This window comes from Musa acuminata, chromosome BXJ2-2, assembly GCF_036884655.1.
Source record: "Musa acuminata AAA Group cultivar baxijiao chromosome BXJ2-2, Cavendish_Baxijiao_AAA, whole genome shotgun sequence".
Taxonomy (NCBI): Eukaryota; Viridiplantae; Streptophyta; class Magnoliopsida; order Zingiberales; family Musaceae; genus Musa; species Musa acuminata.
This window is the reverse complement of record NC_088339.1, coordinates 32,803,844-32,817,859: the sequence shown is the minus strand read 5'-3', so window position 1 is coordinate 32,817,859 and position 14,016 is coordinate 32,803,844. Positions and strand designations below refer to the sequence as shown.

Below are 14,016 nucleotides of genomic sequence, written 5' to 3'. Positions count from 1 at the left end.
TGGATAATCTCATCTTTTATTAAATAAGGGGCGTGCTACGTGAATAAACAAAAACAAAGAACACGTCGTGGGAAAAAATAAAAACTTCAAATTTTTAAAAATTATTATATATATAATTTCAAATTTTTATCCTATATATATATATATATATATATATACACACACACACAATTTTATATTATGTTTGGCTAAAAATATTCAGAGTATTTTAGGTTGTTTGTATTTTTATATATTTATGTAGGTCAAATAGACTAACATAAATTGGGCTAATTACATATTACCCAATGTAGTTAACTACCTTTAACATCTCGGTCCCTACACTTTAAAAGGTTTCATTGACATCCCAATAGTTACGAAAGTGAAACATATAGGTTCATTTATCCTAACATCGTTGATTTTATCGATGAATTCACGAAAATATAAGGTAAAAAAATAATTTTAACGTTTCAATTGGTGGTGACGAATGACATTAGTGGTGGTAGATGTAAAGTGGCGACAAAGCGCTCTACAGCTCCATCACGGAGCAACATTTGCGGCACGGAGTCATCAGTACCGGTCTCGGAATCATCAAGAGCCTAGAGTTGACTCCCCCACCCACTCTCTAGAACCCTCGATAACACCTCTGCCTTACTCTTCCCCCTCATGCTCACCCTGCTGTTGCCACTGACCAAAGCTCTCATGGCTGCCTTTGCCCCGTTCACCTCCTTGACATCCCCCACCGTCTTGTTTCCATCGCTCTTTACTAGGTTCAGTAGTGTAACTGCAACGTTTTCCCTCGCCCTTCTACTCCCCCCAACCACTAGATCTACTAGGACACTAATGTTGTCCACCCTTCGGAATGACTTTATGCTATCATCGCATCCTGTCACCCAGGCGATTACCACCATCGCATCCTCCACTACCACCCTCCACCTATCCTTCACCACCAGGAAGAGGGGCGACATGATGCCCAGCTCAATAAGGGCAATGCTGTTGAGAAGGTAGAGAGTCAAGCTGAAGAGGGCCTTAAGCACATCCTTGATGGACCTAGTTGGTGTGCTAGGAGGGGTGCCAAGGAGGTCCATAAGGGCGATGACGAGTGGCTTCTTTGACCCAATGATGGAGCGGTATGCTTCGATGGAAAGGAGGCTGTAAAGGGTTACGACGCCGTGTTGGGCGACGACGGGGGAGAGGAGGTCGAGGGCGACATTGAGGGAGTCGAGGATGCTCGGGGTGCACATGAGCACCTCATGGGTAGAGATGAAGAGGTTAAGGAGATCAGTAACAATGTCCTCCTTAGCCTTGGTTGCGGACGAATGATGGTGATGGTGGTTGAGGAGGCGGGTGGTAAGGAGGGACACGATGCTAGCATCGATGAGAGAGGAATGCATCTCTAGGTCCTATTTTGATAGGTGACGAATCTCCACGACGGCTTCGGTAGTGAACTTTGATTCTGCAATGATAGAGCGTCGACACAGATGTAGAGTGACGAAAGGGCTGCTCGGCAATTATGTCGACATCGACACCAATAATATCGTCGTCTATTACTTAAAATGAAATATTAAAAATATATTTTTACCCTTTAATTTTATATTTTCATTCGTAAAACTGATATCGTTAAGATAAATAGACATATAAGATATCAATATAACTTTTTAAAGCATAGAAATCGAGATACTAAATGTAATAAACTATAAGGATAATATGTAAGATAGAAGATAATATATAAGGTAGAAGTATAATAACGTGAAGTTTTGGATGGACGTAAGTAATGGCATATATTAAAGATATTTTGTATTCTAAAATTTCTAATTTAAAATACGTGGTTTCCAAGCTGAGAAACTCGTGTATACGAACACCCTATACAATTATGTGTAATTGAAATAGCAAATGCCTATCAAGAATTTTAATTAAATCATTTGTGATTACTCGTGACTCATTCTTCGACATTTTCGAAATCTATGTAGCCCATCAATAATCCATATTTATTTCAATCTCAAGATGGCTAAGTCTAACCGTAGATGAGAAAAATACCATTTTGATCATCACTAGTATAAACGCTTCAATTAATCCGAGAACATTATTTTCCCATCCTCTGTCTCCGACGACGCACCAATCAGGTAAATAGCCCCGGTCGAACCTGGTGGGTCCCCCTCGCTTTCCTGGCTGATGTCTCGCCGTGGCAGGCGATCACGGCGCAAAACCATCCTCCCTTCTGATCATTTATTATTATTATTATTATTATTATTATTATTATTATTATTATTGTATTTTGTATATAAGGAAGGAAAAAAAAGCATTTATTTTTTCTCTCCCAAAAAAGAAAAAAGAAAAAGAAAGAATCCGCGACTCCTCTCTCTGGTGACAGGTAAGGAGGGGAAAGGGAATTCGGGGTTGGCGCACACGCTTCTCCTCGTTTAGGGATTCCCCGTCTCCGCCTCTCCGGCCTTTCGATTACTCCGGTTTCGATTGCCCGGGGAGGAGCACCTCCTGTCGTCTTCGCTTGAACCCGGTCGAATCTCCACGGAAAGATCCCGTTTTTGTATTCGTTCGATTGGTTCCTTAGGGTTCCGGGGTCGCGGCGATGGCCGGCGCGCTGGTGGATCGAGCCACGAGCGATATGCTGATCGGCCCCGACTGGGCGATGAACCTCGAGATCTGTGATATCCTCAATCACGACCCGGGGTATGTGATTCTACTGTGCCGTCTTCCTTTCCTTTCTTTCGTTTGTTTATTAAGCATCGGAGTTGCTTTCTACTGTTGCATTTGTTTCGTCATTTGGTGTTCTGAATTTGATTGTTGTCACATGCGAATGGAAACTTAGTCTTGCTTTTGTTGGACTTGGTTGTTTATTCGGTGAAACTGGGGCGTAAACATGGTCTTTGAGTTGACATCCGTGAAACATAAGGACTAACGGTACGAAATTCTTACCCTGGTTGGCAAGGTGGGAAACTTCGATAAACTAGTTTACTGGTTTATCTTATCTCTAGATCAGGAGTATTGTTTTGGATGACGTTCTGAGGAACTGAATCATCTAAAGCTTGGGTAGTATCCAATACGACAATTTTGAAGTTCGGCAATGAAAGTCGCCAATGGAGGGCTACAAGATACGTGTTATTAGTTCAGATGCAAGATCAACACCACTGATGCCATAGATGGACTATGAAATGGGAAAATGATCAGTATGGCATTTTATGAAGGGTGATCTTTAATAATTCTTTTCCAGAATTGTTTACGGTGGCATCTGTGAGAAATGATATGGAAGAATTGGAACTGTATTTCCACAAAATTGGGATGCAGTGACTGCTTGTTACTGTGGTTCTTTTCTAAATCCTTTCTTTTGCTTTAGAAGTCCACTCCTTAAGGTCAAAGTCTGGTTGTCATTCCAGACGGTGGCACTACTGAAACTCAGAACTTTGGAATGAACCTAATGGTTTATAGAAAGAGATTATCAGGATTAGAATAAATGGAAGATATCTATAGGGCTTTTGACTGAGGTTTCAAATTCTGTAATGTGCTGATTGGGGTAATGTTCCGATCCCATACCCTTGCTTGCCATTGCCTCCTCTGATCTGCCAGGGGGAGGAGGAGGAGGAAGCCTACATGGTGTTCTTGATGACCACCTCCCATCGCCCCCTGCTGATCTGCCACTAGTCTTCACCATTGACGTTAGAGGATGACTGCTGCCTGTGGTCGCCTCAGCTGATCCACCACTAGTCATCACTTGTGACACTAGGGGGGATATCAGAATGGGTTTCACGTATCATGTGCTTGGGACTTTAAATTAAATAAAGATTGTTCAGAGGGGAAAAAAGAAAAATATATATATAAGTGAATTAGAGAAGGAAAAGATACAAAGGAGAGGGAAGAAAAAGAGTTGAGACAATTATTCTTAAAAAATATTATTTTTACGAACAATTATTTTTTTAAAAAATGAACATGTGTTTTCTCATATGAGGATGGACTACTCCATTTGCATGCATTATTCACTTTTCCAATTTTGATTTAATTCTTTCTTAAATTTTGTTATCAGGCAAGCTAAAGATGTTGTTAAGGTCCTCAAGAAACGTATTGGGCATAAAAATTCTAAGGTTCAGCTTCTTGCACTAACAGTAAGTACTTCAGCCAGTTTGGCCTTTAATTGTGCATTATATATCCAGGTAGCTTTCTCATATGATAGGGTTTCGAGTCCCCAGATGTGCCTTGTGCATATGTGGTAACAACTAGTGCATCTTGTAATATATACATAAGGAAAAAATGTTAACAACAATTGGTTTATAATACCCTTTTGGGAGTCACTTGCTATTGGCTTTTGAACTTTCATGATGCAACTATTTGTTTAAAAAATTATGGTAAATCTTTATGCATATTTTGTATATTTGTTTCACTCTGTTGTCTACTTTGATCTTGTTTCTATGGGTGCTCTCATTTCTTAGTGCTTCTTACACCTTTTAAGATGCCATTTTCACTTTTAAGTCTTTTCTGAATTGCTTTTTGTTTTATTGTTTGATTCTATCCTCCATAGGTGTCTGTTTTATAAGTTATTTTTAGTGATTCTATCCTCCATTTTACTTTCTAGGTTTCTATTTTTGGTTGATTGAGCTACTCTCATGTACAATGTGGCTGACTGATTGCACTTTAGGCTTACATGAAGCAATATTTTTGTTCTTTGTTCTTGTCACTATTTCAACCTTAGTTTTTCTCAAGACCAAGATTTGCAACTCAGGTCACGTATCATGTTTGTGCCAATTATAATTTCCTTGTTATGTAGTTCAATTTATAAAATGAAGACCATGTCTTCACAGAAGATAATAAAGCATTTGATTCATTTTAGTTACTCTTTAAATTTGTTTCTTTTAATTTACTTTATGTGCCTTTGTTTATCTATTCCCTTGGAGATTTACTCTCTTTTGCAGTGTTGATGGCCCTTTTGCTAAATACTAGTGACATGGTTATATATATTAATTATTTGCATCTCATGCACTCAGCGATTTCGAGGTTTATGCAGTACATATTAGTCCAACACTCCTAAGATTCAATTCTCAACAAACTCTTGACATAATTTATCTGTATTTTGGTAGCATCATTACTGCAGAAATCATATGTTCTATACTGCATATCTTTTGTTGGTTGTAAACACACTAGTGTACTTTTTAAGTTGTTTTTTTTTGTGGAAAGACTCAAGTTCCCCTTTAAGTTTGATTTATTTAGAGAGAGAATTAGAAAGAGAGAGAGAGAGAGAGAGAGAGAGAGAGAGAGAGAGAGAGTATATGAGTCACTGTTTAACCATTAAAAGAAGAACAAATGAACCAGACTAAACCACCTGTAAAAGGGCGGTCCGCCTCCTGGTTCACACCCGCAGGTCCTAAGGGCAAGACCCTTTTAGTTTAGGCTCGAGCTAGCATAACTTTAGTTCAAATCTGAGTTGGGCCCAAATCAAAGACTCAAGCCCTTTTAATCAAGTACTTTAATGATAGGCTCTTGTTAATTTGAACCTCGTTCTCGTCTTGGTGCTGAGACACAGTTTTCAACCAACTAGTTTCATTGGAAAGCCATTGGAGATGACATAAATAGGTAAATACCTTTTTTACGAGTAACAAATCTGTCATGCAAACTGAGTGTTTTGTTCTTCTTGGTGTTGTCAGAATTAGTATGCAAAGCTAGCATTTAGCTTGTGTCTTGTCTTGGCACAGACATTGCTATTGCACTTGTGGCATGGCACTAGCACTTAAGTGGTTTCCTTGGATAGCGTGAAGGTTTTGTGCCACTGTGTTAGTCCTTGGGCTGATGAAATGTACTATCTTTAGATAGAAATGGTCCCTGATAGTGTCCTAGCTGTGATGGAAAATTTTCCATGCCATTGGCTGAAACTGATGTGAGACATAACTTTAAACTTTCAAAACATTAATTATCTCAATACATTGGAACCCCTCGGTGGTGAGGGATACCCTTCCCACATATTACCTATGAGGTGGACATCAAAGATGGCTTACCTTGGAACCTTCGCAGGTGGTAGTGAGGGATATTCCTTCCTGGTAAGTACCTATAAGGTGGACATTGAGGGTTAAGCTAGCTGCTATGTCCACATGAAGGTTTTGGGTGACACTTCTCCTTTTCTTACTCTTGGACAGCACCACATTGAGTTGTAGGCTTCTTTTTCTTGCAGTAAAATGTCAAATTTCACAGCATATTGTGTGTCTTCCTTTTGTTGAAAAATCTGTGCATGTGTGGGTGACCAAAGCACATCACCCTTGTGATCGTTTGGGAAGTTAACTTACTTTCTATGGTATTACAACGAAGAAGTATACATGGATTTGCAAGTAGACAGCAATCCATAGCAGGCTGGCATGGTTTGGAACAGGTCAGCACATGTTATGCCAGAAACACATTGGCATACATAATGACAACTTGTGCCAGTAGTCCCAACATGCTTGTGTTGGTTGGGTACGAGCATGCTGATTTGAAGAAATGCGGTTTTCTAGGCAGACAGAGGAAAGCAAATCAAGGAGAGATAAAATAAAGAGTCAAGGAGAAAGAGAGAAGAGATCAGCTAGCAGGCCAAAGAAACTTGATTTCTCAATTTAAATCATGTCAACATGTAATTTGATTGATGACATATCTATATTTGGAACAAAGTCTTAAGAAAATTTCTTATGGGACTTTCCATGAGATGGAAAGAAATCCAATAAATGTCATATTTCCTGTTCTTGTGCCTAAACATGGACTTGAGTCAAACTTAAACTGAACCATATAAGATGTTGTGATGTGCATCTACCTTGGACCGTCTTTTGTTAACCAATGTACATTTGCTTATTGTCTAAACTAGCCTCCTTGGCCGTCAAAAGGGCCCAAGTTTGTGTAAATTCTGCTTGTTCAGAATAAGACAACTTGATACAACCCTCTAGTGTGTCCATCTAGAATAATTCAGTGCATAAAGGTCCAAATCATGATTTAAGTCATGTCAAACATTAGACAAACAATCTTCTGGTCAAGGACTCGCATGCTTCTGGTAAATAAAAAAGGACATATTAAGCTTTAGAATAGAAATGGACATCTTAATACTAGTTTTGAAGTGGAGAAGCCTTCTTTGAAAACTCCTTTTGTCAAGTTAAAAAGGTAAGGGCTGATCAAGCCTTCTCATCATGAATTTTCTATTTTGATTCTACGTTAGGGTTGATTTTCGTCATTATTTTAGTAGTTAATTTAATTGGTCAAAAGAACTTTATCTTAAGTTTAATTTGTATCTGAGAGTTGTAATATGAATTTAGTATGAGTTAGGCAAACAATTTTACCATAGAGATCTGTATTTTGAAGGTTTTAAGTGTCTCTTTAGTGGGTTGATGGGATTAACATCTCCTGCAACCCTTGTATGTGTAAGAAGATTGTAAACCTAGGGCCATATGAATAAAAGATTCTTTATTTTATTGCAATAAAGTGATTTAATTTTTTAATTCAGTCTTTTTGTTGGTGGCTGTGGGTGGCTCCATCGTCATCTTGAGATGAAGATATGCATTTTAGAAGCAGTACTCTAATATACAGCTTAAGGTGATAATTCAAACTATACCAAATCAGTCCTGGTTGAATGAATCTGGACATCTACTAAAAATTAACAGAAAATCCCTGGTATATGAAACGTAAATTTAACGTACACTTCAATAAAACTCATATTAGATATACTCTAAATTTACCTATATCCTACTTTCCTGTCATAGGCTGCATCATGAATTTACCATATCATGCCAGAAATATTTCGGCAATTACTTGTTTAACAGTTGACAATTCTTTCTAAATAACTTCAGTTAGATAAATAGTTTCCTATGTTTCATGCCAATTTTATATTTTTATATCTTGTTTATCTTACATTGATTTACCACTTATCAGGATATTGATTTTATGTTGCAGCTACTGGAAACAGTGATAAAAAATTGTGGGGACATAGTTCATATGCATGTTGCTGAGAAAGATATACTGCATGAGATGGTCAAGATTGTAAAGAAGAAGGTTTTATTTTTTTTCAAATTTAGATATTTCCTTGTTTATTACCTTTTACTTGCTGCTGATCATATTTCTGATTATTTTTCTTACAGCAACCTGACCTTCATGTGAAGGAAAAGATACTTATATTAATAGACACATGGCAAGAAGCTTTTGGTGGTCCACGGGCAAGATACCCTCAATACTATGCAGCATATCAGGAATTATTGGTAAGCTTTGCACATTTTTTTTATTGCTATGAAGTATCAATTGATATGTGATTCTTCTATTGGGAATAATTTAGAAATAAGATGCTGACATGTGAAACAGTTAGGATTTTGGATTAACTGTTGCCAAATTAGAACTCGGTTTTTTATGTTATCTAAATGTATTGTTGTTTCCTTCTCTATCAGAGAGCTGGAGCTGTATTTCCACAGAGATCTGAGAGTTCTGCACCTATTTTTACTCCTCCACAGACGCAACCTTTGCGATCATATCCTCCATCAGTGCGAAGTCCTGATTATCAAAATGAAGCACCTGAATCTTCAGTTGCATCTGATTTTCCTGTTTTGAGGTGCTATCCCTATCTTCTCAGTTGTTTGTAATGTTTTTCAGTGGCAAACACGATAGTTGCACTGATGCTAGTTCTTCCCTTTCTCATTTTCTCACTGTGATGGTTACCTTTCTGTTTTGATAGCCAAACCTTTAAACTTTTTTTTTGCCCTGATAGTTGTGTTTAGCTGCTATATTTGTGTTTGTTGAGTATGACTATGAGTTTTGTTGGTTTACCATTTATGACATTTAAGTGAAAAAACTATGCCTAGTGGATATCTTGGTTGGTTGAATGGTCATGTTCAACCCATGTTAGCTCAGATTCGATATCTTGGGTTCAAGCACTCAAATTGCAATTTCTAGAACAATCTTTTATTTTTTTTGTCATTTTTATCTACTATTGTTCACTGAACTAAGTTTAAGTAAGTTTTTATTGTTAAATACATGATTTTTTATTCCAATAATTGCATGTTTGAACTATACAAAAATTTTCTTTCGTTGCATGCCCCTGTAACTTTTGTGTCTGGTTAAATACTTCTGGAAGTTTTGTTTCATTCACTTAAAATCACAATTTTAAGACCAATCTTCTAGCTTTTCTTTGTTCATTTTGATCTGCTCTAGTTCACTAAACTAGTTTAAAGTGAGTATATATAGACTATACATAGATATTATTTTCCCAATAAGTTCCTCAAATCTGTATTATAGAACAAAATTAGCATATGTTCATTTCTATCCCTGTAAAATTCCTATTTGATTCATTAGCTTAAAGTTCCATACATTATTGGTTCTGGTGCTGTACTTTAAAGACTGAATTTCTATTTAATTTTTCAGCCTCACTGAAATTCAGAATGCTCGTGGGATCATGGATGTACTTTCAGAAATGTTGAATGCCTTGGATCCTGGAAACAGAGAGGTATTTTGCACTTTGAGAGTTTCTTTTATAATATTTATTAGCACGTTATCCCAAACACCATTTTAGTTCAAACTGGCAATTAACACTCCAGTTTTGAAAATCTGGCATGCAACTTTTTTCCTGGACCATGATATCCAGGCATTGATTAATAAAATGTAGCGGAGGGTGAATATTTTTTTGCTGTGTCATTAATCTGGTTTACTGTAGCTGGACTCATTATTGAAAACTCAATACTCATGGCTCAATTTAGAGTTGATAGTATTCTCTGGTTTCTTCTGTGTATGCCAATACATTTATGACCTGATTTTTCCAATGCTAAAACAAAGATGTGAAATGTAATCAAGCTCAGCCAAGGTTGCTTTTATATGCAGGGACTTAAACAGGAGGTAATCGTTGATCTTGTTGGTCAATGCCGTACTTACAGACAAAGAGTGGTGCATCTCGTGAACACAACTGCGTATGTTCTCTCAGTTATGTTTTCCACATTTTCTGTGTTTATAACAGAAGTACGATGGACAAAGATCGGACTAATCTAGTTTCGTTGCTGTAAAAGTCATTTTTTTGAGTCAACATCTAAATTTGTATCACAAAAAGATGAAAGCTTAGCACATTTGATTCACTAGAATTGAGTAATAATTCTTATTCTTATGGTTCTTCTCTTGTTTATCTTTTCACCTTTTTCATTGCATTTCTTCATGGAGGTATTTTAGAGTTAATATTGTCAGTGGTAGCTACGCTTGTCTATCACATGTAACGTGAAGTATTCGAATTGGCATATGCTACTTTGCGAAATTTGGGCTACTTGACTGTTCTCATCATTTTCAAGATTGCAGTCTTTTATATTTTATGCTGTTTGTGACAGAGATGAGGAGCTGCTTGGTCAAGGACTTGCTCTGAATGATGATTTGCAGAAGGTACTTGCGAAGCATGATGCTATTGCTGCAGGACTTGCTGTTCGTGTGGAGAAACGAAAGTCACTTCAGACACTCGTCAATATTGATGATTCTTCAGCAAGCAAAGAGCCACAACAGAGGTGGTTGGCTTTCTTTTAAGTAATTTGCTATTTACAAACTGTGCACTATATTTGTAACACCATAGAAATGCCCATGCGAAGTTAAGAGGAAATCTGAACAGCTTTACTGAAAACTGTTTAAATTTCTAAGAACAAAATTTCTACTGAGGATGCACTTCTGTGATTGGCTTGGATGTGTTGTGGTGGTTCTACAAGCTGATCATTGTTGATCTCTTTAAAGCCTTTTGTTTAGTTGATTTATTTTTAACCAATCTATTTTATTTAAGATTGACCGTTAGAACATGTTATACTTATGAGTGGAATCTTCAGCTTTATCAGTAGCATTTATTTCTGGCTTACATCTATAGTGCTTAATGAGGCTTCCTTTCATGATCGACTTTGATGTAGGCCATCAAGTACAAGCACAAGTAACCAGCCTCCTCTTCAGCAACTATTGCTGCCTGCTCCTCCATCCGATGGTGCAGGAACCACTTCAGTAAAAGTTGATCCCAATATGGACCTTCTTAGTGGCGAGGACTACAATAAACCTACAACAGAGAATCTGCTAGCTCTTGTTCCTGTCAGTGAACCGCTCAACAATTCTGCTTCTGACCAGAATGTCTTGGCACTCGCAGACATGTTTTCTCCAAACGACTCTACCAATAACAACAAAAATCCTGCAAACACTTTTGATTCAAATTCTACATTTCCAACACAACAGACATATCCTGCTTTTTCGAACCTTCAGCAGACACAACAGCCTCAATTTTTTACTAATGGAGGCATCCCAAACTCAGGGGCACCTCAATTTGAGCAGTCAAGTCATGACCAGGGAATGCAGCTCAACCTGGCAACCACTCCATGGAATGGTCAGTTTGCTCCAGCATATAATCCACAGCAGCAGGCACTAGGTTATGGTAAGACCATTGTCTTTTCCTCTAAAACTTTATAATGCTCTTTTTCCCTGTAATTTTGCCTATATTTTGTTACAAATGTATTCTTCAAATGTTTTAGGTTTTTTTAGTCATTGATTGTTCTAAAAATCCTACAGGATGAATAAAATGAAAAATAGCACTTGTTTGTTCTGCAATTAGCATAAACCTATGCCAGAGGAAAAATTACACAAATATGGCTATAGGACAAATAATATATTATGGATCAGAATGTCGCATACTTAAAATTATGTCATATACTGAAAGTGCAATTTAAACTAACAATGCCAAACTGGATGAATGACATTATACAGTAGATACAATAAGAAATGATGTGCTTTTACTAAATTAGAGGTATCTGTAGTTGTTGTAAGGATGAGAAAATATTATCTATGGTGGTCAGAACATACACAAAGCCAATTGTCATATGCACCAACAAAAAATGCCATTCAATCTGGATTTGGATATCTAGAAAGAGTTATAGAGGTGGACAAAGGAAAGTTTATCATCAGTAATAAAAAAAGACACCAGGGCTATCCTTAACGACAAGAATCTTGCAGAAGCCCCATCACACTCTTATTTAAATTTACATGATTTGGAATCTTTTGAAGAATCAGATTTCTAAACAATAGCAAAGCCATAAGTCTCAACTAGAAAAGGTTGAAAGAATCAGATTACTAACATTTGGAATAATGACTCTTAATATCTGGAACTACCTTCCATTTTATCTTGAATTGTATTATTTATCATCACCTCTCTCCAACACAACAAAACTTAGATCTAAAACCATATTTTGCTTTATGTATAAGTTGTTGAACACAAATAAATTGAGAAAAAAATTTAAATAAAGTGTTGATTTTTTAGTCTTCTTTTCTCAAGTTTAAGCATATTATGTTTGATAAATGCACAGATATGTGCGTGCTCATGTATATAAGGGGAGAACAGTGCAAAAAACCTGCCACCAATGTGGGATTTTGGAAGGATCAATGTACATCGGCTTACCCCTACGTGCAAAGTGACTTTCTATAAGTCAAAACATTTGTAATAGTTGAATGGACCCTGTTAACTCTCATAGAGGATTTCCTTTACCGTGTCACCAATATACTATTTGAAGATAAACACAAATATTTATATGTATGTAGCTATATACATATATGTATATTTCTACATGTGAACGTGTAATAAACATCCATACATATACCATAGCATGTACACATGCTTTTTATCTGTTTCATACCCCTGCCCTTTTGAAGCTACCTCTTGAACTTGTATCTGTGGCTCTGTGCTTGCACCTTCTTCAAGTTGTTAGGGTTGTTAAAAGGTGATACCCCAGTATTTTTTAATAGTAAAAAAGGATTTCTGTAGGCAACTTACACAGTTGGAATAGAAGGCTTTTTGTCATCGAGGTTGGCAGTTTAAGCACAATTGGTTGGAGAAAGAATATGAAAAGTGTTTTTTTATATTCTTTTTATTTGTGCTTCAAAATCATTTCACTGGAGTTCTCTATCTGCTACATTGCTTGGCTTGATTCTTTTTAGTTTTATGCCCTTTTGTATGAGTGTCGTCTGAATTTTACAGATGCAAATGATCAAAGTGGAGCTCTTCCCCCACCGCCATGGGAGGCACAACCTGTGCAGAATGAAATGCCTGGCTTGCAGCATCAACCGCTTCAAACTGATCAGCTTAGTGTGCATCCCTTATCAGTTCAAACTGGTCAACTCCGGGGCATGCAAGCTCAACCCATGCTCGGCAGCCAGCTCGGAGGCATGCAACCTCAACAAACGTCAGGCGGTCAGCTTGTAGGAATGCCTCCACAACATATGATGGGCCCCCAGCTTACTGGGTTGCAACCTCAGGTTGTCCAGGGCGATCAGTTTGTAGGCATGTATCCTCCAATGCAGAACAGCCAGATGAGAGCCATGTATCCGCCACAGATATTCGGAGGTCATATGGTTGGTATGGGTCAACAGCCTATGCAGGGTACAGGCTATGGGTATGGGCAGCAGCCGGGTGCTCAATTCTATGATCCAATGAGACCTACATACCCTTATTATACTCCAAATGCACTTGGGCAGAGAATGTATGGGCTTTCGGTGCAAGATAATAACACGTACGCGAGTAAGGCTTCGTCATATCAGATGCCCACATCCTCATCTTATCTGCAGAATTCGAACAAACCATCAAAGCCTGAGGATAAGCTCTTTGGTGATCTTGTTAGTTTGGCCAAAAACAAAGCTAAATAAGCCTCTGCTCCTAAGGTCGAGATATTGTAAAATCAGTGTGGAACTGTTTCTTCACACTTTTTTTTTTTGATTTCATATGCTGGTTCTGGTACTTGCTTTCCTTACATGTATTATCTCTTTCTGCCTCCTCATTTGTATGATGTCCTTTTCTTTTAATCATGTACATTTAGAGGGGAAAAGGATAAAGGTTGATTAGAAAGATTTAAGATACGTTTTTTTGGTTATGTTCATGTTTGATGATTCAGAGATCAAAATACGAGTCCATACGGTTCTTCCAGGAAACAGTCACTTTTTCTCTCTGTGATGCTGTATTTACTTGATCTCGCAGTGACAAATATTGTGTACTAATGTTATGACTAGATATATTAGAGAATCCATTGCATTTAGTCTCTAAGATATTGTGGCCATTAT

At 37.5% G+C, this 14,016-nt stretch overlaps 2 protein-coding genes across 3 annotated transcripts; one reads left to right on the top strand and one right to left on the bottom strand.

Moving 5' to 3' along the window:
- Window positions 1-575: 575 nt before the first annotated feature.
- LOC103976592 (U-box domain-containing protein 15-like) lies at window positions 576-1,370 on the bottom strand. The gene has a single exon (XM_009391859.2). It carries the CDS (start codon window positions 1,368-1,370, stop codon window positions 576-578), a length of 795 nt encoding a protein of 264 aa, XP_009390134.2.
- Window positions 1,371-2,309: 939 nt separating this feature from the next.
- LOC103976478 (TOM1-like protein 9) lies at window positions 2,310-13,829 on the top strand. Of its 2 annotated transcripts, XM_009391688.3 has the most exons (10): window positions 2,310-2,664; window positions 4,013-4,091; window positions 7,882-7,980; window positions 8,067-8,183; window positions 8,367-8,527; window positions 9,337-9,418; window positions 9,790-9,875; window positions 10,281-10,451; window positions 10,839-11,347; window positions 12,941-13,829. In XM_009391688.3, exons 1-10 carry the CDS (start codon window positions 2,564-2,566, stop codon window positions 13,603-13,605), a joined length of 2,070 nt encoding a protein of 689 aa, XP_009389963.2. In that variant the 5' UTR covers window positions 2,310-2,563; the 3' UTR covers window positions 13,606-13,829. The 2 variants fall into 2 exon arrangements, with proteins under 2 accessions (XP_009389963.2, XP_064953070.1); XM_065096998.1 differs by lacking the exon at window positions 4,013-4,091.
- Window positions 13,830-14,016: the final 187 nt, after the last annotated feature.